This window comes from Malaya genurostris, chromosome 1, assembly GCF_030247185.1.
Source record: "Malaya genurostris strain Urasoe2022 chromosome 1, Malgen_1.1, whole genome shotgun sequence".
In the NCBI taxonomy this organism is placed as follows: domain Eukaryota; kingdom Metazoa; phylum Arthropoda; class Insecta; order Diptera; family Culicidae; genus Malaya; species Malaya genurostris.
The window spans coordinates 120,948,832-120,973,375 of NC_080570.1; the positions used below are offsets into that span (position 1 = coordinate 120,948,832).

At 38.2% G+C, this 24,544-nt stretch overlaps 1 protein-coding gene across 1 annotated transcript in view; it reads left to right on the top strand.

The window, feature by feature from the left end:
- The first annotated feature begins 1,155 nt into the window (after positions 1-1,155).
- Positions 1,156-24,544, top strand: part of LOC131425648 (myc protein) — a 28,996-nt gene continuing 5,607 nt past the window's right edge. The window contains exons 1-2 of the mRNA XM_058587702.1: positions 1,156-2,609; positions 12,785-14,194. Of these exons, the coding sequence (XP_058443685.1) occupies positions 12,964-14,194 (1,231 nt within the window). The 5' untranslated portion in view covers positions 1,156-2,609; positions 12,785-12,963. The remainder of the gene's footprint in view (positions 2,610-12,784; positions 14,195-24,544) is intronic.

Genomic DNA, 24,544 nt, shown 5'->3' on the forward strand with positions numbered 1-24,544 from the left:
GCTTTGCACCGCTGTAGTTTCCGAGGAAAATGTCAATCTACAGAAAAAACACTGCAACTATCTGGCATCGTTGAATTGAACTGCCATCGATTTCAAAGTGAGCAGCGGTTCAATTGAAAGGTTTAAGGTAGCAATGGCAGTTTAATTTGAACTGCTTTAGGTACTGATGAGTCGAAGGTGGAACGTGAAGAAAATTAAATCAGATATGTGCTTTTTGCACAAACGGATTAATTTGTATCCAATTTTTACAGAATTTTAGTTAAAGATGTTAGAAAACTAACCTCACTTTATGCGGAAACGCATTCGTATTTTCAAAACCAATAGTGTGTCTCACTTTGTTTGTGCTATTTTTGTGATCGTCAAAAATGTGATATTCATATTCGATTTGGAATCAACCAAATACGACTGATTTTATCGATATGAAACCATCGTTTACCGGGTTCGGTGTGCAAAGTGAGTGGTTAATTAAAATTTCTGTATGAAATGTTCAAAACGACAAATGCAACAATGAGAGATTCTCTGTGTGTACTTTCTCTTTCGATTATTACGGTACTCCTAGAAGTCCTTCTCTCCAATTATTTACCGATAATAATAACTAAAGCTATCATCTTTCAATCTGCACTGCCGAAATTACCGAAAAAAGCGGGAATATTTCGCAATAATCGAAAGAGAAAGTAAACAAAGAGAATCTCTCATTGTTACATTCGTCGTTTTGAACATTTTATACAGATTTGATAATGGAATTGTTTGTGAATTTGTCGTTGTGAAATATGATCGAACGAATACGAATGGATTTTCTCGCAACATTCAATACGTTACGTTGCTGATAAAAAAAAACCGAAACAGGTTCTGTTTATTTCGCTTTTTATTTTGACCATGATTTCTCATCTCTCATCCTTTGTGAGGGTCGATGATGCTGCTGCTGTTGCTGATGTTGTTTGTAAATAAAGTAGTGTGTACGTTTCTATATTTTGCCACGCGTGAGAAAAATGTACTCTACTGAGTTGACGGTGGAAGAGCGAGAGAGCGAGAGAGAGAGAGAGCAATTTAGCCGGCGTTTTGTCGTACGCAGTTCTATACGCTCGGATGCCGAGTTGCCTTGTTGGTGATGATGATGATGATGAAGCCGGTAGACATTGCACCGCATCGCCTAGTGTTCGTTCATTGCTTCGCGAACCGTGCGCTAGAGTGGAGGGCTTTTTTCTCGCTCGCTCCTCGAGTTTTTTTTTCTCCGCCGCTCACACCCGACCACAAGCGTCGTCGACCGTTCGGTATATTCGGTTCCTGAGAACCTTTTTTTTGGGTTTGAGACGGGAACGTCGTGAAACGGTGAGTGCGAAAAGTAAAGAGTGAAGATTCTAGTGAGAGTGGTGTGCGTGTGTGCTTCTGATTGTGTTGTATAGCGCGCACCGTGTAGAAAAAGAAAAGTAATCAGGAGTAGAGTAGAGCGGAGGAAACAAGCCTTCGCAAGACAGTCACGGTACATCCTAGCAGCGATCTTGAACTCAGTGGCTTTTCGGACGGCATCTGAATAGCACGCATTTAACCGTTTGGTGGGCGTTCGTTCAATTTCCAAAGCTTGCTGCGGATATTTTACCCGCCTTTTCGAATTCTAGTTTTTGTTCAGTTTTAAGAAGGCTGACAGTGACACACAAAATCGTGATTTCGCTCTGGATGGAAGTGTCCTCCGGCCGAGCGGCATACTATTACTACCAACAGTGGATAATTTACGGCAGTGTTTTGGGGCCGAAGGAAATTACAACAGTGGAAAAGTGTTCCGTTCCCGGTTAGTTTAGAGAAGGGAACCCGGCAAAAACGCCTACTGTGACCTTGATAAAAGAGGAAAAAATAAAAACCGGCGAAAAATAGAAGTGAACAGTTTTTTTTTATAAACAAACGACAAAAGTGCGGTGGAATTTATTGCGACAGCAGAGAAAAAAAAAGTTAGAACGAAATCGAAGTAGCGAACTGCCTGCGCGCGACCAGATCGAACTCGGAAACTGGCCCCGGAAAGTGTCATGCAGATACGGAGACCCGTCCTGCCCAGAACCCGTAGATCATCATCGACGACGCTAGTGAAGACGACGCCACTTCGAAAAAAGACCAATACTGCGAAGAATCGTTCGCAAAACAAAAACTCACAGAAGAACAATAGAAGACTAGTTGTGCTACGAATACTACCCAGTCGTTTGCTTGTGGTGCGAAAAACTCGAACAAAAGACCAAAGACGGCGAACATTGTCCTGGCCGGTACCGGCGAATAACTGTTCCGCAATACGGTCGTCTACCAGCAGCAGCAGCAGCAGCAGAACCGGCATTTTTGCTGTTTGCAAGTGACTTCGAATTTCGGGATTTCTCGGTTTGATTGATAAAATAAAACAAGGCAGAGGTTGTTTTTTTTGCCAAGTTTGACGCCAAGTTCTACAGAATAGTAGTGCCCAGTGCAAAAAAGAAAAAAAAAATCTCGGACTCGGGCTTGGAAAAGTGAATTTTTCTATTCCCGAGCAACAAAAAAGTGTACAGTGAGTTTTTCTCCGGTTTAGCAAGACTGAAAAAATAGCAGAAGGATAAGCTAGTTTTTAGTTGCTGGGAGCAAAAGCTACGCGTGAGGTAAGTTTCAGTGTCCGGGATTTTCGTTCTTTTTTTTGTCGTCTTCTGTTTCTTCTGTTTTCTTCTTCTTTGGGTCCCCTGGTACTGCACTGGAGCCGGTTTGATGTGGGGCGGCTGATAGGTCGAGTTTTAATTTAGGGAAATTGTTTTTTCGAAACTATCAAAAAACCAGAAATTTTACGTTGAAAGTTTCTTAGGATATTTCCAGAAGCCGTGCTATAAAGATGATCTAAAACTAGAATTTATAAAGCCTTAGGAAATAAATTTCGTAGATCTTACATAACTTTGGGTAATCGAAAAATAAATAGAAAAATATTCGTTAGTGAAAAATTAAATTTTTACTTTTGAGTCTTGTAAAAAATACTCTTCGGCATTTCTATTTGGGAACCTACTTTTTAAATCGAATCGAATTAGCCCGATTTTTGATATTTTTCAAATCAAGACATGAATGTTAGAACTGGGAAATTAAATCCATTTTCAAAATCTCCCAACTCAATTCCACGATTGCAGCACACGTAAATGGAGGCTTGGTTCCAGTTCTCTCAGATCGTCTTCAGGAATTTCAAGAAAATGAAATTTGATTTCAGAAATTTGTTATTCCTAAGGAAATAGATTTTTTTTTAAATTTTATTTGGTATAAAAAGATCCAAGCCTAGCTCGACTGTTGGTTGATTTTCAACGCTTGACTGAATATTTTCGAATAATTTTCGACTTTAGAAACCCTATTTCGTTGTAAGATTTGATAGAATGACTTCCTTAGGATCAGATTTTGAAAAATTTGAAATTGTATTTGATCTGGTATAAGAACATCATCCGATCTTAATTCGACTGTTGGTTAGTTTTCAACACTTGACTGAGTATTCTCGAATAAGTTTCGATCTTAGAAACTCGAATTCGTTGTAAGATTTGATCAAAGATTAGTTCCTTAGGATCAGATTTTGAATAATTTGGTATTTCTAATGTATTCTTTTCCATGAAAATGTAATGAATTAAAAAATACAATGGGGTTCCGAAAAAAATCGATAAAATTAAAGTACTAGAATTTTGAGAAATGAACCCATTTCATTTTCTCTAGTACATTGAAATGTATGCTCGTGGCACGAAGTTAGAATCCCAGAGTTTTGGGAACATTCCGTCTGTTTTTTTTTGTTGTATTGGAAAATGGAGCTTTCGAAGTACGCTTTTTAGAGAAGCTTAGGAAGGTAACAGAACAAATTTATATTAAGTTTAAGAAAGTGAAAAATTTTGGCAACTCGATCCAGATCTAAATCCGTGAAGCGAAGCGAATTCGCATATTCGATCTCCGAGTCAACGATTCTGTTGTGATCTCAATCTTCTGAGTATATGATCTAAAAATTAGGAAATCTAGTTCCCAGTTTTGGAAAGTCAAGTCTCGAATCCATGATCCCAAGTACAAATTTTATGATGGCCGACCGGTCTCATATAGAAAATAATTTTGAACCCAATCGAATCTAATGATGAATTGAACGGAGAAATTTGGCTCGAGCTCAGGATTCTAGATCTCGAATGCGGAACCAAGCGTCTTTCAAAGCGTTTTTGGATGTTCAAACCTATTATATTTGATGCACCGAAAATAAAGATTCTCTCAGCTAATAAACTTTTAAAGCTTAGAAAATATATTTTTGAAAAATTCGATCCAGATTCCCGCAATGTTTTTTTTTCACCGGAAAACCTGATTTCGATCTCGATCTCCAAAGCTTGGGTATCTGAAAATTGAAAATCTTGATCCTAGCTTTGGTAAGTAAAATCTCTAACCTACGATTCTAAAGAATTCAATTAAACTCATTTCTATCAAAAATTGTTCCTAAAAATTTGATACAAAATAAATCCCAGAAATTTAGAAATCTTTCGTCTGTGATTTTGGGTTGGATTGGAAACTGAGACTTTCTAAGTAAATTTGCGGCATTCTGAAGAAACTCAGAAAGTTGACAGAATAAAATGATTAAATCTTAGAAAGTGTAAAATTTTTTCAACTCGATCCGGATTTGTCAATCGAGTTTTTCAATTTTCTTAGTTTATTATATAAAATTTAGGAAATCTGAATTCTAGTTTTGGGAAGCAAATTCTCGAATCCAAAATTCTAACGGATTTAAATAAAACCAATTGAATTAACAATCGTACGAATAAATAAGGTTCGGCTTTGGGATTCTCGGTGAAAAATCTCGAACCCGAAAAAATTACATCTTCAATAATGTTTCGGGCAAAAGTCTACAATATTGGATGTACTGGATTTTTTCCGCGAATTTGAGACATATTTAAGAGTGGCGAAGAGGAGGTAAGAACTGAATTAATTTGTTGAATTCTCGAAAGTATAGATTTGGAAAACTCGATTTGGAACCATAAGGTGCTTCATTTGCGAAATTTGATGCAATCTTCAAGTTGAATCTTCAAAGTTTAGCATCTACAAAATAGAAGACCCGATCCTAGCTTTGGAAAGTCAAGTTCGAAAGCCATTCAAACTGCTTTATTCCTGACTGGTGGCATTCAGGTTTTGGAAAATAACTTAAAACGCATTAGAATCTAAAAATGAACAATGAAATAAGGTTCGGCTACAGAAGTCAAGGAAAGAACGCCGGGATTCAAATTTGTCAAATAGGATAAAGATTTAAATTCACTAATTCATCGATTAATTTTGAAACCCTCATGGATTTTTGAAATTGAACTCGGATCTGAACCATAAATTATGCGTTTTGAATTGAGAATCTCTTGATTTAAAAATCTTTTATTTTGTTTGTCCTCAGATTCAGATGCGATCCAAATTGTAGAATTATTGGAACTTCGATTCTGGCATTTTATTGTACTGAAAACTATGGGATTTTTTACTTTCAATTTGTTATATTCTAGAGATTCGGTATTCCAATATTGGAATTCATCAAATTTGAAAAGCAGCCTTGGAAAACCAAGCTCAAATTTATGATCTGAAGTTTTGAAAAATCGTCATGATCGAGTTTAAGTTCATACGAATGAATAAGGATTCAGATCGATCCGGAATCTTGTAACTCTATAAGCTTTCAACTTGAAAGATTTGATTGAGATTCTAGTTCTAAAATTGAATCCCTCATAGATTTAGAGTACTTTCAATGGTTTCGAACCATAAATTGTTCTTCGGTGGTGAGTGTCTTAGACAAATGTTTTACAGAGCGAAACTTCGAAAAATCCTACCTTTTAATTTTACTATTTTTACTCGTATTCTGGACGGATACGTATTTCATCCAGTACGTCTAGTTTGTTTCAGTGTCTGGATCAGAATCTGTTTCCGCAACTGAAAGTGGCAAACAGATAGCAAACGAAGGGAGAAGATTTTGAATTTTCGCTTCAGAAATTGAGGGTTTTGAACAGGTATTCTGACTGAAAAAGTCAATATTGATCCTCAGATCCAGATGTCAGACAAACTGGTGAAATCGTTGGATCATTTACAAGGTATTTTGTGTTCTGAGACTGAGGCAAAATTTTGGAAACTTTTGAAAATAATGTTCTAAAGATCACTATTCAAATACCATGAATTCTTAAAAAATATTAAATCTCGTAAACTTTAAATTCGGCTTAAAACTAAAAAAACTCGGAACAAGAATTCTGAATTATTGAACCACGAATCCAAAATCTGGAATTGAATTATTTCGGAACAGTGGAGTCTACTAGTCCGAATCTCGAATCCACACGGCAGCATTCAGGTTCCAGGTTCCTGTTCAGAATGGAATTAGGAATACCAAAAATTTGGAGAATTTATTTAGAATTCCGGAAGCCAAATTGAAAAATTTGTGTTGTTAATCTCAGTTTCAGAGGCCGTAAAAAAATGAAAAATGATTGAAATATTCTAGAGATCCGTAATCGAGTAACATCAATTCTCAAGTAACTGAAAATTTCACAGGATTGAATGATTTATTTCTGGCTCCAATCCAGAGCTGAAGTATTGTGAAGCCGAGAAACCCAAAAATCCGGGATTGAAACCCTATGAAATCGTGTCTCCAATATTCCATACAGTTTCTATTCCGGATTGGTAACGAACTCGAATTTTTGTTCCATACTTGAGCATTCTGCTCGTACTCAGAAAGGGATCAGGAATAGCAAACATTCGAAGAAATGTTTCAGAATTGCAGAAGCCGATTTGTAAAACTTGTGTTTTTCATATCTCAGATCCGAAGGCTATAAAACATTGAAAAACTTGCGAAATCTTATATCTGATATTTTTTATATTTCAAACTTAGGGCACTTTTAAATATATTTGAGATATTCTAGCACTTCGTAGTCGAGTGTCATCAATTTTCTAAAATTATTGAATCTCATGAGCTTTTAAACCCTTCTTACAGCATGAAATTTTTCAATTGGATGTTTTTTCTGTCACAATTATTCAAAGTTGAAGCATTGTGAAGCTGGAAACACAAAATCCGGGATTGAAACATTCCGGAATAGTAAAGAATTGGTAACGAACTTGAAGCATTCCGGGTTGTGTTCGTGTTCAGGATGGAATCAGAAGTACCAAAAATTTGAAAAATCTCGGAAGCCAAAATGAAAAGCTTGTGTTGTAAATCTCAGAACCAGATGCCATCGAAATTGAAAAATTCGCGAAACTTTAAATCTGGCATTTTTTGCATTTCAAACTTAGTGCACTTTTAATAAATAATTGTGATGTTCTAGAGATCCGTATTCGAATAACACCAATTCTCCAGAACTTTTGAATCTCACGAAGTTTTTTAAAGCTATAAAAAATTGAAAAACTTGTGAAACCTTAAATCTAGTATTTCTTGGTATTTCGATTGTAGGGCAATTTAAAAATAATCAAAATATTCTACAGATCCGTAATCGAGTAACATCGATTCTCTAGAATTTATGAATCTAGTAAACTTTAGAATTTGGCTCAAATCTCAAATCATTTTACTATTGGATGATTTCTTTTCTCTGATTCTCATCCAAACTTGAAGTATTGTGAATCAGGGAAACCCCAAATCCGGGATTGATTCATTTAGAAATAGTGGACAATTGGTAACTAATCCGAATCTTTGATATGTTCCGGATGGAATCAGAAAACACCAAAATTGTCGAATTCTACACCCTTTCTATTTCGAGTCGAATCCGAAGTCAACAGTAATTCAACGAACTCTTCTAATTAACAAGAATTGTCAAGATTTTGGGTGACGTTGCTCGGTTTCGTTTGGTACGGAATTTCTGGTGAGATCTGGTCCGAGTCAGTTCCCCCATAAAGAAGGGAATAAAAAGATTTTCCAAAATGTCGAGTTGGCCCGGATTACGGATTACTTTTCGAAGTTGCTTTCGATTTCGGATCGGATCCGCAGAACAAACTCAATTTAACACCCCTCGAAGAATTTTTGGAACCAGACTTGCTACGGTTTCGGGTTGGGTCCAGTTTAAGAATATACGAAATCTTTGATGTTCGTACAGATCTGAGACAAAAATAGTCCATGGAGGCAGTTGGTTTGATTCGAAAGGAAAGAACGGTTCGAACACCGAAATTCTCGATCCAAATGCTAAATCATTTCGAAGATTTGAAAATGTGACATTTCTCATAAATAGATTACTTGGTAATTTTGTTAAATGTGATTTGAGCTTTGAGATTGAAATTTTGGAAGCAAAAATCTCGTTTCCGAGAAATTAAATAGTTTCAATTGTTGCAGATTTGCGAATTTATATGATACTCAATATGCTTCGGGAGCTTAAATCGGCTCCGAGACTTTTTAAATTTATTTTCAATCAATTTAACACGAATCGAAGAATTTTTGGAACCAGACTTGCTACCGTTTCGGGTTGGGTTGGGTTGGGTTGGGTTGGTTCAAGAATATACGAAATCATTAATGTTCATGCAGATCTGAGACAAAAATACTCCGTGGAAGTTGGTTTGATTCGAAACGAAAGGTCGGTTGAAACATCGGAATTCTTGATCCAAATGCTGAAATTTCTCATAAATAGATTAGTAGTTCGTTTTTTTAAATGTAATTTTCGCTTCGAGATTGGATTTTGGCAGCGAGAATCTCGATTCCGAAAAATTCAAGAGTTTCAATTGTTCCAAACTTATATGATACTGAATACTCGACTTGAAGTTGAGAATCACAAGCTTCGGGAACTAATGTCGACTCCGAGTCTTGTCAAATCTGTTTATTGTCGACTCTAGATCGAATTTATTTATTCATTTATTTTTACAGATACAAACAATTTTCAAGTTAGCCCCATAGTTGGTACGTCGGACGAAAAGGAAGTCGAAGAAAGGCACTGTTGCAGTTGAAACTCAAGAGTTGAACGAATAAGAGATTTTTAGCACTTCTGTAAAATGTTTATCCTCATTACAAATCCTGAGTTGCGAGAAGATTTGGCAACAATTTTGCTAATGCGTTGCTTGAATGTTCACTTTCATACAGTTCACTTTACACAACTCGGCGAAACTCGGCAGCTGTCTATAATAATAGATCTTAACGTTATCTGCCAAAGGATAGACGAGAGCCTTTCAGAGAAAATTTGACGTCGTTGAAGTACAGTAAGAATATTGAAGGGCCGAGGAGGCTACCCTGTGTGATAACCAATTTTCACTGCAAAACGACAATCTGTAAGGTATGATTTCAGTCATCGAAGAATGTTCGAACCGAATCCAAGCCTTTCCCGTTTAGCAATCGTTCGGTCGTGCTTAATTATATCGAAGGAAAGAGGAATGACCAGTGTAAATTTGATTTGTGATTTGGCATAAAACCATGTTTAGAAGTATCGACAATGGATTGCTTACAGTGGTTGAAAATTCAGATTCGAATATAGATTTTTGAGAAATGAAATTCGAACTCGGCCGAAAATCCAACAAGATTGCAGTTCCAAATAAGGGAAAACTCTGATATTTGACTTTTTAAAAGTCTAATCGAAGATATTTTCAACTCTTGAAATCCCATATGAAAGAGTGTCTCCAGACACAGCTGGAACAAACGAGACCAGTAGCGACGACACGACCTGCCACTCGTCCATTAAAATTGTATCGCAAATCTGACTACCCCTCAGTAACTCGTAACGTCAAAACGAAATTACTTGAAAATTTGTTAGAACTGGCAACTCGATTTGATAAATTATTGATTTCGAATATCAGAAACCTTGCATACTGTTTTTCAAAGCCATGTTCATGAAGGTAAACAAAACCAACTCCGAATCGATAGACCAGTCGCGTAGTTTATCACTTTGTTTGTTTTTATTTTTTAAATATACACAACATTGCGGACCCTGCTCATTTTGACTGAATTGGGATCCACAAACGAAGTTTCGTGCAATGAAAATGAGTTTGAGACACAAAACAATTTTTGTAGTTGTATAGTAGGGGCAAATCAGTGAATTATTCTAAGCTTTTTCTTAGCCCAATTTCCATCAATCCAGATTTAGCCGGATTGTAATTCAAAGAGAATTGGTACTGCCGACAAAATGCGGGCGCTTATCTTAGTCGGTTCATACTCTGAACATTCCCAAATCATCAATAGAGTTTGTCAACGAGTCGCTTTTGCTAAAACAGAATCTGAAGTGAATCAGGTTAGCTAAACAGTAAAAATAATTAAATGAAAAATTTAACAGAATGTTATTCACTTTATAGGTTATATTGACGCTATCCAATTGCGCGGAACGAAAGAAAGCTGAGATGAGACAAAAAGTGGAATCTACATTAACGATAAAGTAATCTTATAAAACCAAAGTATTGAGTGTAATGGAATATCCAATTAAATGTTGGTTGAAGTTACGATGGAATTTTGTTTTGCTTGAATACTTTGAGCTTTGAACGAAATCATTTCGCTGAATATCAATCCGTCTGACATAAAATTTTCGATTTGTCCAACATAATTCAAATGCATTCAAAATTTAATATACTATCCAGACGTTATAAACATACTTTAAACAAATATTTGGTTTTCTTCGAAATCAATAATGCCTGCATTTCCAATTCAGCGATGTCAGATCTACGGAAATCTCCGTAGATCTACGGATTCGAACATTTTCTACGGATCTACGGATCCGTAGACAAAATCTACGGAAATTAAATTTTTTCTACGGAAATCTACGGAAATTTATACACTGAAGTCTTTTTTTATGCGAATTTACGTACCGCATAAAAAACCGCATAACTCTGAAAATTCGCATAAAAAAACCGCATAACTCTGAAACTTCGCATAAAAAAAAGACCGCAGAAAGGTAAACCGCATAACTCTGAAAATTCGCATAAAAAAAGTCGCGTAAAAAAAACCGCATAAAAAAAGATCGCATAAAAAAAGACCTCAGTGTATTTATCAACAGAGACCAACGGAAACTAGTTTTGTCTGGCGATCAAAAAAAAATCTTTTCACCGCGAGAGCATCCGAGAAAAATGCCAATCTACGGAAATGACACTACTTCTATCTGGCATCGTTGATTCCCATCCGACACAACGAAGAAATCGTTTTTAACAGCACATAATATAACACTTTTCCTATCATCAGAGTCCACACTCGAAATTTGAATTTACAGACATATTTTAGATTATATCCAGCTTTAATCGAACCCAAAATCTTTTATAGCTCTCTGAAAATACCTCTTCCTTTAAATTGTTTGTTTATTTATTTTGGGATCCTTGGTCACAAAAGTTCATAGTAACTTAAACAGTGTTGCTTGAGAAGATTATTTTTATCATTATCAAGGGGTCACTATATTTGTGGTAACTGGCGGTAAATCGTTAACAGACAATTTAAGTGCCGATTTTTCTTCGGAGTGTCTGGTCGTGTCGTCGCCAGTAGGCTTTGACCTGTGGAAGCACAACTTGTCAATCTTTCTGTTGTGACCCTCTAAGAAAAACACGACTAACGATTGTACTTTTGTTGCAGCAACGAATATAAAACAGCCGCCTGCTTAGCTCCGCATGGGACGAAACTTGAACAATTCTGCTGCAACTGTTTCCACCGGCAACCGGAAAGCAATTTTTCTTCGAAGCGAAAATTCAACTTTCCTTCAAATCCAGTTGATTCGATTTGCGAACAAAACAAAAAATAAAAATTGAGATACTTTCTTTTGCGAAAGTTCCCACCAACCGGGACACAGGGCGTGTCGTTCGACGGCGTCGGTGGCACCAGCCTGCATCAGCACCAAAACGACGTCGCCATATGGCGGCCGACCGATGCGGGCGAGTCTCGCGAAAAAGGATTTAAATCTTTTGTGCAGCATTCAATTTTCCTCGGTGGTGGAAGCGCGTGGGGGAGGAAGAGGGATCACAGAATCCTTATATGGTCCGGTCTGCTGCCGTCGTCGTCGCCGCCGCCAACGAGAAGAGAAGAGCCTCTACGACGCTACTGCCGCCGCCTTCTCCGGGGCTCTGACGGCTGCCAGTTTGCCATTATATAATCAACCCCCGCTACAGGAAATGTTTCCTGTATATTGCTGCTGCTGCTGCTTATGATTGTAGTATTAGTAGCAGTAGTAGAAATAATATTAGTATTAGTAGTGGAACTAGTAGTAAATTGTATGTGCGCGCAGCAGCAGCGGCACCGGATCGGATGAAATTGCAGATTTTTTAACCTAATTTCGAGCACAGGCAAAACTGATTAGCTCACGTCACTCACATACACACACACACATGTTTGGGGTGTGGGGTGAGGTGGAACGACGGCCGGTTCTGGCCGCGTCCTTCGTAGTGCAATCAATTCGTATTTGCTGCCTGCCTGCTAATGATAATGGCATAATCTTTTCTAACGATTGTGACCCACGGGCCGGCTTCGAGAGTTGGTGTCTGCGTGAGCAAATCGTGTGCCGGGGGATGGGGGTCAAGTGGTGGTCAAGAGAAGCCGGTATAAACATTCACATTTTTCGCCGCTGCCGCCGCTGCTAAGCAAAAGTGATTGACTGACTGACGGACGGACGGACCGGGGAACATGGGGCCTCACCACATATTTCTGTCGTTTTGAGTGCATGCGTGTGCCCGCGGGGCCTGCGGCAATTTCTTTCACTTGGGTATCTTAATTGAAGATTTTTATGTATAGATAAAGACTCACCGACAAACTGGTTCCCGCGCGAATAGACTAGAAATCAGGTCGAACCTCTTTCCGTGTGTGTTGTAACGAATCTAGTTTTTTTTTCGATAAGATTAAATTCCTTCCCAGAATCTAAAAAAAAGTACTGACACGCTCATATCCTGATTTTTTTCGTTTCTTTCGTTACAGGATCATTTGAAGGCACTGCAGCAGTGTCCCTCATACAGTGATATATACACAAAACAAAAAAAAAACACCGTTATTACACCGGATTGTGATATAGCGAACCGAAGAACGAGCAAAACAAAAAAAAAAGCAGTGAAACGCTTATCAGTTATTTAAGTTTAACCCCTCACAACATCAGCAAAATGGTTCTGACCAAAATAGAGCCGATCTGGGATGACGGTAGCAGCATGGACACCACGCTGGACTGGCATCGGGATCTGGAACTCGAGCTACTGGAGCTGCCGAAAACGGAATTCTTTACCGACGCCGCCGCCGACATTGACCAAATCTACGGTGCCGGTTGTGGTGGAGTGTCCTGCGCCGAACAGCAGCCGATATCACCAAAGCATCAGATCCGGAATCACGATTGTATGTGGTCCGGATCGTGCGGCGATCAGTCCCATCCGTGCAAGATGGGTTTCTCGAGCGAGAATTCGCAGAATCAACCGTCAACCGCCGGTGTGGGTACCGGAAATTTCAGTACAGTGACGGCGGTTGCCGCTGCCAGTTTGAACAGTAATGCAGCCGTTACCCAACAGAAACCGATTCTAACGCCGGCCAACAATTCGGCTGTGAACATCAACAACAACAGCACCAACAATAGCACACCAAAAATTGGCTCTTTCAAAGCTCAGACCACTCAACAAATTCCGGCCGGACGATCACTGCTGATCAATCCACGGAATAAACTTCAACAGCAGATCAGTCGGGTGCCGACGGTTTCCACGGCGGACTTCCTGCGGGAACGGGAAGGTCCCATGTTGATGCATACACGTCCCGACACTCCGCTCAGTTTGGACGAAGATCCACCGGAGTTTAAGCACAACATCGATCTGGCCACCTGTACGACCGGATCCAATCGGCTACGGCTTACGGACCATGGCAGTTCCCGCTATTACAGTCACCATCCGAACCACCACGACGACGCTTCCTCGCACCGGATCATCACCATGCTCAAGGAACAGCTGGAAGATACCGGCCTCGACAGTCTCCGGATGACGCGATCGTCCAGCGAGATCGGTTCGTTGACCGATCTGCTGCAGGACCTGGAGGATATGAAGGGTGACGAAGAAGACGACCGGCCGGAGCAGGACTCCGATACCGATTCGAACGCGGACGGTGGCAGCAGTTGGAGCAGTGACGGCGGTGTCGACACCACCGGCGGCTACACCCACGTTCACCACCAGGAAATGAGTCCATCGTCTTCGTCGTCCTCCTCCTCCTCCTCGTCATCATCTTCGACGTCGCCGACGTCCTCCTCATCGACGTACGAGTACCAGGGTACGCACGTTGGTGATCACAGCTACTACAACACCAGACCGAAGAATCGCTACAACATGACCGATCTTGGCGTGCAGACCCCATCGGATTCCGGTGAGTTTTTTTAAAAAAATAATTGAATGCTAGATAACGGAAGTGAGAGTGAGAGAGAGAATGTTTTATTTTTCACATGGACTTCGCAGTACCGATCGAATTACAAAGGTTTTGGGTATCGTTGGACGCAAAGAGTGGAGAGAATTATTTAGAAAAAAAAATTTGGATGCGCCTGACATTTTTTTTTTCATTTTTACGTTTCATCTTCGAGACATCAGTGAACTATCAGTTTATCACCGTTCGACTTAAATCTGTAAGCTAATTTTACGTCTGCAGCTCGTAAAACATTTTATTTATTTGTACCAAAGTGCCATGTTTTTGGGAACGCCTTTCTATTCGCTGACGAGCCGAAAACAAACCTTTCAAATCTTCATCATCATCGGTCCTTGAAAAAATGCAAATATTATCTGAATGCTGGTTGATTTAGGCATTATTTTCTATGACACATTAGAATGTTAGGTTATTCAAATTTGTTTAAATATAACATTTTTCAAATGTACCAAATCACATTAATTTTCTTAACTGGCTGGCAAAGTTGAACGACGACGATAACACAAAAAAACATGCCGCCTCCTCATCTCTTTCTTCTTACCTTCAGTCGAGAGCTACTCCGGCGGTACATGTTGGAAATAGGAGATTCCCAGAAGGCAACTTGGCCAAACAGTGCGAAACACGTGCATGATACTTTGCACGGACCAGTGAATGTTTAGACTCGCATCATCACAATCTGTAACTGATATCGTATCACAAATTTCGCTCTGATTAATACTGATTAATTAAATTAGGTCGGACAAGATTTTCAAAATCTGAAATTGTTTTTTTTTGTTTTCCTAAATTTTGAATTGCTCAAATTCAAAACAAAATCAAAGACTATGAAAAAAATGAAAAATCTTCATTTTTTTTAAATGAAAACATCATATTTTTTTATTTCCAAGTTATTAATTTTTTAAATGTCTCAATTTACAAGATCCTTTCAACTCTAAAAATTTGTAATATTTTGTAATAATGTTTTTATCTGAATATTTCGAAAATGTGTAAGAAATTATGTTTATTAGTGTCTTTAAAATGCTATAAACCATATTTTTTTAAATTATGAAATGTGCGAAACATGATATTTTCGATACTGTATAATTTTAAAAATTCTTGACCTTGACATCAAACATATTCAAAACTTGTGAAAAGTTTCAACACATTCAAAGTTGTGAAGTTTGATGTGCATGAAATATAAAAAAAAAAACAAAATAATGGACAAGTTTTTCAAAATCTGACATTTTTTTGTTTGTTTTCTTAATAAATTTCAAGTTCCTCAAATTCTAAAACAGTCATAAGACTATAAAAGCTTTAAAAATCTAATTTTTTTCAGATGAAAGCATCGAGTTTTTTATTTTTCACGTTTTTAGTTTTTGAAATGTCCCACTTTATAAGATCCTAACAACTATACAAGTTCTCAACATTTTGCAAAGTTTATTCATTCTTTGGATATCTGGAATATGTAAAAAAAAAACTGAGATTTTCAAGACAGTACAATTCTTGAACTTGACATCAAAATAATTTGAAATTTGAAGTACGTAAAATAAAAAAAAATCATAATTTTGGACAAGTTTTACAAAATTTGAAATGTTTTTTTTTTGTTTTCTAAATATATTTTAAGTTTTTCAAATTGCAAATATGTTCTATAAATCTATAAAAACTTAAAAAATATTTTTTTTTAATAAAAACTTCAAAATTTTGTTTTTATGTGATTAGTTTTTCAAATGTTCCACTTATAAGATCCTAACAACTCTACAAATTCTCAACATTTTGTAAAGTTTTTTAATTCTTTGGATATCTGGAATATGTAAAAAAAAACTGAGATTTTCGACTGTACAATTCTTGAACTTGACATCAAATTAATTTGAAATTTGAAGTACGTGAAATATTAAAAAAAACAAAATTATGGACAAGTTTTTCAAAATCTGAAATGCTTTTTTTTGTTTTCTAAATATGTTTCAAGTTTCTCAAATTGCAAAAAAGTTCTATAAATCTATAAAAACTTAAAAAATCTTTTTTTTTAATAAAAACTTCAAAAATTTTGTTTTCATGTGATTAGTTTTTCAAATGTTCCACTTTATAGGATCCTTACAACTCTAAAATAGTTAGATCAGATGTTTTTTAATCTAAATATTCCGAAAATCTGTAGAAATTATGTTAATTAGTGTCTAAAAATTTTCAATCTTTTTTGTTTGTTTTGAAATTTTTCAGAGAGCTGTGTTAAAGATGAGATTTTCAAGTAAATAAAAGTGAGAAGGTGGAATAAAAAAAAACTAAAATCGTGAAAAAAATGGAAATTCTGGACGAATAAAGATTTTTGCAAGAATCTCCAATCCGAATTAGTATTATTCTTTTTACATCAATTAATATCGAAAAGTCAGGAATGAAAAACTAGCCGATAAAAAGCATGCCCACGAGCAGGATTCGAACCTGCTACGTTCACCACCCCATCCATCGTTGCTAGTTTTCTTTTCTTTTTTTTCAAGAAATTTTCCTTTTCTCTCGTTTTAAACGTTTTGCATAAGAAAACAGGAAACAGGTTTGACTCATTGAGACCGAAAAAAATAAAACTAATCATATTCATTAGTCTTGAAGTTTGGAACTTTCAATGTTTTGAATTTTTCGTTTATTTGAGAAATTTACATTTCTTAGCAGTTTTCGTCGCTATTTTTAACTTATTGACTATATTAAAGCAGCTAGGATTTTTTTTCTCTACGTTTTGAATATTTTTAAACTTCGTACACTTAATGTAAACTGACATTTATTTATTGAACATTTTTTACTATTTAAACATATTGTGCATTTTAGATTTTATCTAACTCAACTAATCAAAATCGGTCTGACGTAGAACCAACATCCAACCTCGACGACTCTGCCCAGTTTTCAGACAGCCGAAAAATTGTTTCTCGTGAAGAAAAAAGAAAAAGGCCAGCTAGCTGCATTCAGAAACGAACGAATCAATTCAAATTGTGCTGATTCCGGTGCAATGCGGTCAACTCCCTTCCCCGGGGCCCCACAAGAGACCAGACGTCGGTTAATCCCGATGCTGTTGCGACATTTTTCGCTTGCCACAATCGCCATTACCTAGCACAAGAAAATGCACCGACGACGGCGACGGCGTCGCTTTCAGTCACCGTCAGTTCGCCCAAGCCCAAACCAGAGCCAGTTCACCAGTTCGAATTCTTGAAGTTTCTTCTTCAATCTATAGCTTTAGCTAACTTCCTTCCCTCCCCCTCCCCCTTTCCACATTCCGTAGTCCGCGCGCTATCATCATTCACTTACATTTCCTTCCGGTTTGCTTGTTCCTGACTGCCGTCCGTTCGTCGTCGTCGTCGTCGGTTTCGGGTTGTTCCTGGTTTCATGTACGTACATGTCAACGGGAAAATCGATTTACTTGCTCCATCCCCCCCCTTGTGAGAGACTCCCCTTCTGCCAGCCTTTCTTTCCACCCGGCGGCCGGCCACACCCCAATGAATTTTCCATTACCGCTTACCGCGCGCGTCATCTGACAACTGCTGCTCTGCCGGTGCTTCTGCGACTGCAATCGGTCTGTCTGGGGCCGACTTGACGTCACACACAAGGCGCGGTCCCTTGTCGTCGTCGTCGTCGTCTCCGTCGGAACGAGGAATAAAATATGATTCAACTGGCAGCCGCCGTGAGAGAGAGAGAGAGAGAGAGAAAAAAGGACATGCGCCGTAGAACCCAGGCAGGGCAGCTTCCAACATTGTGAAATTCGGTCCGTGTCCGGTCGGAGTAGAAAACTGCGTTGGCGGGAAATTTTCCGATACCCGTCGCCGAATTTCTGGGAAATTATCATATTAAACAATAACCAGTTCCAATGAACGGACAAACGGACGGACGGATGGATGGATGCGCCCTTCCCCCCCGCACCTGGAATGATGCGTATGCGTGCTGTGCTTTCTTTCTTTCACCGTGTGTGCGCCGTTCAAGGTCATGTCGTCGCAGAGTTCGTTACTCCCGGTTTTGGCATATTTTTGTGAGAGGAGGGGGATGATGGTGGGAGGAAGTGGTCCTTCTAGTCCTTGACTGAATCAAACCGGAAAAACGCAGGAGGAGGCGACGGGCATTTTACGTTATATACTGCCAAGGATTTCTTCCGACCTTCGTCGGGTTTCCTAGGTTTCCCTCGTGTTCCCGAGCGCGCCTGTGGGGGGAGTAGTAAATCAAAAGGGATGTGAGAGAGATAATTTCGCCAGAAGAGTCAGGGAAGCGATGGCCGGCCAAGCAGAGGGAAAGGAAGGACGAGAACATGTCTCGTCTGACTCATCCCAGCTTTTTTCCTACTAGCGCGAGAAATATCCCTCCGGCCGGGGGGGATTTGGGAGTGAGTTTGTGTTCCTGTGTGTGTGTGGCACTGCGGCGGATTCTGATTCTGGAAGCTTTTTTTTGTTGTTCCTTGTTCTGGCGCGCTGAATATTTTGGGTGGGGCGACGGCGGGTGACGACGACTCCAGACAACAAAAACCGTTCACTTCCAGTCAGTCGCGTCCGTTCCGAGTGGTGATTATGAATCTTGACACTTGCTGCTACTGTCGGTTGGATGTGAGCCGTTTTTCCCGAAGGAACAAAGGAAGGAAGGGAAAGTTCAACGGTCTCACTTTTACACTAACTACTCCCGAAAGACTGGCTGCCGGTCTGGATGGAGGAATGCTTCTAACGGCTTCTTCTGGATGAGTTCTCTGGTCCGGGTGGTGGTGGTGGTGGTGGTGCTCAGTCCTCGGAAGAAATGATTAATTCGCGAACTCTGGCTCGATGGGAATGTGCTTTGGATCGCGGGAAAAAAAACTCAATTGTTGCACGACCGACCGGTTCAATGTACAACAAAACTCAATTCCAGTTCCTGCTTTTGTTAGCCAAACTGATCCTCTTTCTTTCCAGACGACGCTGCTTGCTTGCTGGAGCTAGAGAGACTAGTCGTAGACAACGAAAAAAAAAACAAACCTGTTTCAACCGCGCCGCTCTGGTTGCCGTTGGTTATTCTTCCCCATGGCATGCTATGATGAAGATGACGATGATGATGATGATGATGATTTCCCAGACTGTGCAAAATGGCAAGGTCACAAATCGGTGCGAAATGCGAAACCGCGCTCCCAACAAGAATCGGTGACATTTTATGACCCCCCTCCGAGATCATCGCGCACACCTGGTGGTGGTGAATGGGGCAAAAAAAAAAAGATCGGACAGCTTTCACTTTGTCTAGCATGGCTTACGCCGAGTTTTATAATCGATCGACCAGAGGATCGCGAAACCCCGCCCTGCTGCTGCTGCTCTGTGAGATGTCGGTCAGTTTTTACATGCGCCCAGTTGGTGGTCACATAAAAAGAGGCCTGTTTTATGCCCTGCATACCAACACCAACCAACATTGGGGATTGAGCAAAATTAGACTGAAAAAACTCGGTCGCTCGAAACCGATTCCTTCTCAATCCTCACTGTGACGCAAGCCAATTTTTATTTTTTCGCAATTTCATTCCGCAAGCTGGAAGAGAGAGAGAGTGCGTGAACGCGCGCGCTACGCTTTGTCTAGTAGCTTAAAAAAACTTCGATCCATTCGACCACGAGAGGGCGGAAGTGCGTTTGGGTTGACGAAGAGTGGAAGAAGGCGCGGGGGGCTGTCTGGCTATCGGAGGCTCGTGCGGTGGTGCTGTGGGAATTAAACATTTAGCTAATACCACCACCGTGAACTCGCACCGCGCTACGGTGCGGTGTGGGGTCAATTAAAAATTTAAATTACTAGACTGACTGAAAATAAAATAGATAAAATCGTAGTCGCGCCGTGGCCTTGACATCGGTCATTATTCAGCACTACTTCAGTGATTGTTACGTAGCACACCTTCGTCGTCGTCGTCGTGGTCGCCATCAAAATTTACATGCTACTGCTGCTGCCGGTGGTGGTGACGAAACTCCTATTTCCCAGAACTCGTGACAGCAAAACCTTTCCAATCCATCCAAGTATTAATAGTAGTAGTAGTAGTCATGGTTGGCAACAGTTTGTAGCGGGAGAAAAAAAGAGACAGAGAGAGATTTTGAATGCCGCTTTGCTAGAAAACTAGAAACAGCCAAATGTGAAACGCCACTCCACGCCACGTACAGTATAGCGGTCCAATCGATTTTCGCCTTTCGCAGAGTTGGAGCCGCTTACTGCTACCCATTATTGGGCACCGGTTTAGTCATAGTTCCAATATCACGTGGACAAGCCGCCGGAATATGGTAGACAGGCGGTGGTAGCATGACTAAACTTGTTTCACGTTTTGTGTAACCAGCGGGCTTAACCCCCACTCCCCAGAGAAACTTACACACAGAAAGACACACAACACACCGCACGACTGAAAAAATTCTTGGCATATTTGTCAAGTCCGCCACCGCCGTTCGCTTGATTTAATCGCAGCAGCAGCAGCAGCAGCAGCAGCAGCAGTAAATTCCCGTTTCTACGAGTGAGCGGCGAGAACCCGCCGCAGGAAGAACTGTGCTGGGATCGGGATGATGACAAAGATCATCTCTCAACCGACCGACCGTTCGTCCGTCCGTGTGTGCAAGGTTGAGGTAGTGGGATTTTTATTACCGCCACCCACCACCACCACCAGCAGCAGTCAATTTACCGCCGCGCCCCGGCGGCGTTGGATCAACGAGAAACAAGTTTTACCCGGTTTTGTCTCCGATATGCTAATGCCGTCGCCGCCTCCCCAACTCCCCTAAGCTCAACCCAACCGGGATTTCGATTGTGGCTGCGTACGGATTAGTATTTCTCCGACGCTCTCCGGGGGTTGTGTCTGCTGAGAAAAATACGAGAGAGAGAGAGAAAGTGAAGATTCTCAGCGGTTGACGGTGGCGAATTGTCCCTAGTAGGCGGAAGTGTCAAACACCAGTTTTCATCTAGTAGTTTTGTAATGAATTTTCCTTTATAAGTTTCTTTGTAATATTTGTTGAGAAACTTGTCACTGATTTCACTTAATTTTACTCAGAAATTTGATAAATGCTAAAACAAAAGTTGTGCAAAAGAAAGCTAAAAGTTTCTCATTAGCTCTTGCAATACAAGAGCAAATAGTAGAGTAGTTCTATAGTAAAAACTTAAACCGAAAGAAACTGTAAGAAATTTCCAGAATAATTGATCGAAATAGATATTTTAAAATGATTTATTGACATTTCGTTAAAATCTTACCGAAATGTCTTTATCTGCATATTTCCACAATTTACTCAAAGTGGTAAAAATTTATGCTTTAAACATGAGTAATTCCAGAAGTTATTGACTTGATACTATTTGGATGAAACATTTTTTCCCCGATCTGGTCGAAAACGAAAAGGTTTTTTCCTTTCTCCAAAAGTTTTAGTTTGAATTAACTTTTTAAATTTCAGTTGAACTTTTTTATGGGAGTTGATTTGAGTATTTCGTCAAATACTCTCCATGCGATTTCTTATATTTGTTTTTTTAGGCGATCTTTTCACGCGAAATTTCAAAGTTATGCGGTTTATAGAAGCAAAATTTCAAAAAAAAAACTGCATAACTTCATAACTAAACATTTTGTTATTATGCCAAATGTCTTTAGGTTCACGATAACACGATGCATTAACGCTAACCGGCTGCCGAGCCCAAATAATAGGAATAAAAAAAATGTTTTTTGGAATGCATGGAACGTCCAGATTGGCCTTTGGGACTTTGAGATTTCCGAAATCGAAATTTTTTTTGGTGCCAAATGTCTTAGAGATACATGAAACTTTCGAATCTTTGAATTTTTTTTAAGTGTTAAGAAATAATTTTAAGTGAAGACCAGATCTCGGCGTTTCATGCATTTCTAAGACAAAACAAGAAAACTGGAAAACTGAAAATTCGCGTAAAAAACCGTAACTTCGGAAATCTGCTTAAAAAGCCTGTGTACAAAAAAGAAGCTTATTCGACGTTTTCGATTGAATACTTGCTCAAAGTTTGAACAGTTTTTGATATGCTTTTATCGAAATCGGACCTTTTTCAAGCATTTTATATTAAAAATTATTCAAATGTAATTTTGATTAATTTGTATGACAAATTCGATTATTCTAAATTTCTATAACTTTTTTTCAAAATTTTGGTAATTGTACTGTTAACCAAAAATGTTTTTATGCATTTGGGAAACAAAAATTATAACATTTTACTTTCCTAGATTTTTTTTTTAATTGCCCAAACTTTTGTAAAAGATCTGAGAAATTTTCATATCAGAATCTCTTTTTTGACAAATTTGTTATAAAATCGTTATAAATTTGTTCAACTCTTTGTTTTTTTTCACAAAGTTTAGAGATTTGTCTCAAAAGTACCAAAGAAATTTTGGAAATCTTAGATAATTTCGAGCGAACTTCAGCCTAAATTTTTTTTTAGATTCAGAAACAAATTTAGACTTATACTTGCAAGATATTTGTTAATAAATCGAAGCAATATTCATAGTAAAATTCAAAAATCCTTAAAGTATTGTGTGATTTTTCCCAAGAGAATCACAGAAAATGGGGAAATCTTGGATAATCGCGAGTGAATTTTAACAATTTTGAGAAGAATCCTGAACACTTAATAAATTTTGAGGGTTTTAAAAAATCCAAGGGATCCAAGATATTTGTGAAATACTGGATAATGTTCAGCGAATTTCACAGCTATTCCAGAGAAAATAGAATCATAAATTAAAAAAATTAAAAATTTAATTTTGTTTTTTTTTTGCATTTGGAAAACAAAAATTATGACATTTTACTTCCAAGATATTTAAAAAAAATCTGAGCAAATTTCATAAACGAATTCAAAAATCTCTAAATTTATTCAAAGTTTGGGTATTTTTCTTCGAAATGTTCAGAGATGTCTCAAAAGTACCAAAAAAATTTGCGAAATCTTAGTTAATTTCGAGCGATTCTGAGCCAATTTGTCTTTACATTTCGAAAAAAAATTGAGACTTTCTCTTGCAAAGTTATTTGTTTGAAATCAAAGCAGTTTTCGTAGTAAAATTCAAAAATCCTAAAAGGATAGAAATTTTTTTTTTCGAAAATTTTGTGATTTGTTCCAAAAGAATCAAAGAAAATGGCGAAATCTTGGATAATTTTCAGCGAATTTCACAGCTATTTCGGAGAAAAAAAAGTTTTAAAAATCTTAAAAAATTGGAGTATTTTTCCTCAAAAAACTGTGATTTGTTCCAAATGAACAAGAAAAATTAGCGAAATCTTGGATAATTGTGAGCAAATTTCAGTTAATTTGGTGAGAATCACAAATTTAAATTTATAGTATCGTGCATTTTTAAAAATCTCGAAATTTGCTCAAAGCTGGTCCAAATTTTCGGTAATTTTTCCCAAAAAGGCAAAAAATTTGTCTCAAAGAACCAAAGAAAATTATGAATAAATAAAGAAAATAAATTTTGATAGTTTCAAATAAACTTTCCTAGAAAACTGCGAGGGTTGCTTGAAACGAATCGAATTTCACAGATTTTATTTAGAGAATTAATAGGAGCAATTTTCCTTTAGTTTGATTAATTTTTGAACAATGTGCTTGGATAGAGCTGCAAAATATTGCAACTTTTCAAACAAAAAGAATGGAACAATTTAGTTTGCCTTTTTAAAAAAATGAACAATTTTATTTTCTTTGAAAAAACGGAAAAAGTCTCTTTAATAAATAACATTAAACTAAACTAGTCCCATTAAAACATTTGTAAGATTCTATCCCCGGCCATTCATTCTTCCATCTCCGAGAATTATTATTGCATTAAAAACACTGGGATGGTTACGTCACAAATAGGGTTGCATCTCTCGAACGGGAAAAGTTCACCATAACCCTTTCAAATTTGATTGACATTGTTAGTTTTCAAATAAGCATAAATTTATCGAAACTCGTTAAGTCATCTTCGAGAAATTTCAGTCGATGAGATATTACCGGTTTGTCGGTTAGGTCACTTATACTACTATATCTTCAGAATCCGTAATGGTCTAACCATTTGATTTCTAAATTTCAATTGTGTGATAAAAAGCACTGGTCACTTTTACAAAATACGTTAAAAATAACATAAATTTCAGGGGTGGGCAACAGCGCGACGGGTGGGCAACAGCGCGACGCAGTCTTCGCCCTGGGTTCAATCCCCAACATTCTCGACAGGGAATCAGAACTTTTTTTACCGGTTCTTTTTTCGAGAAAAAAAACAAATAACTAAAATTTCGTAAATCGAGTTTTAAAGACATCTGGCGACAAACCAAATTCACCTTAGTTTTCGTGAGGTTTTTTAATGCTTGAAAATCGACGAGTGAATTAGTATGTTCAAATTATTTGAAAACTTAGTTCTAATTTGTTTTTTTTTTTTCGTTTAGAAAA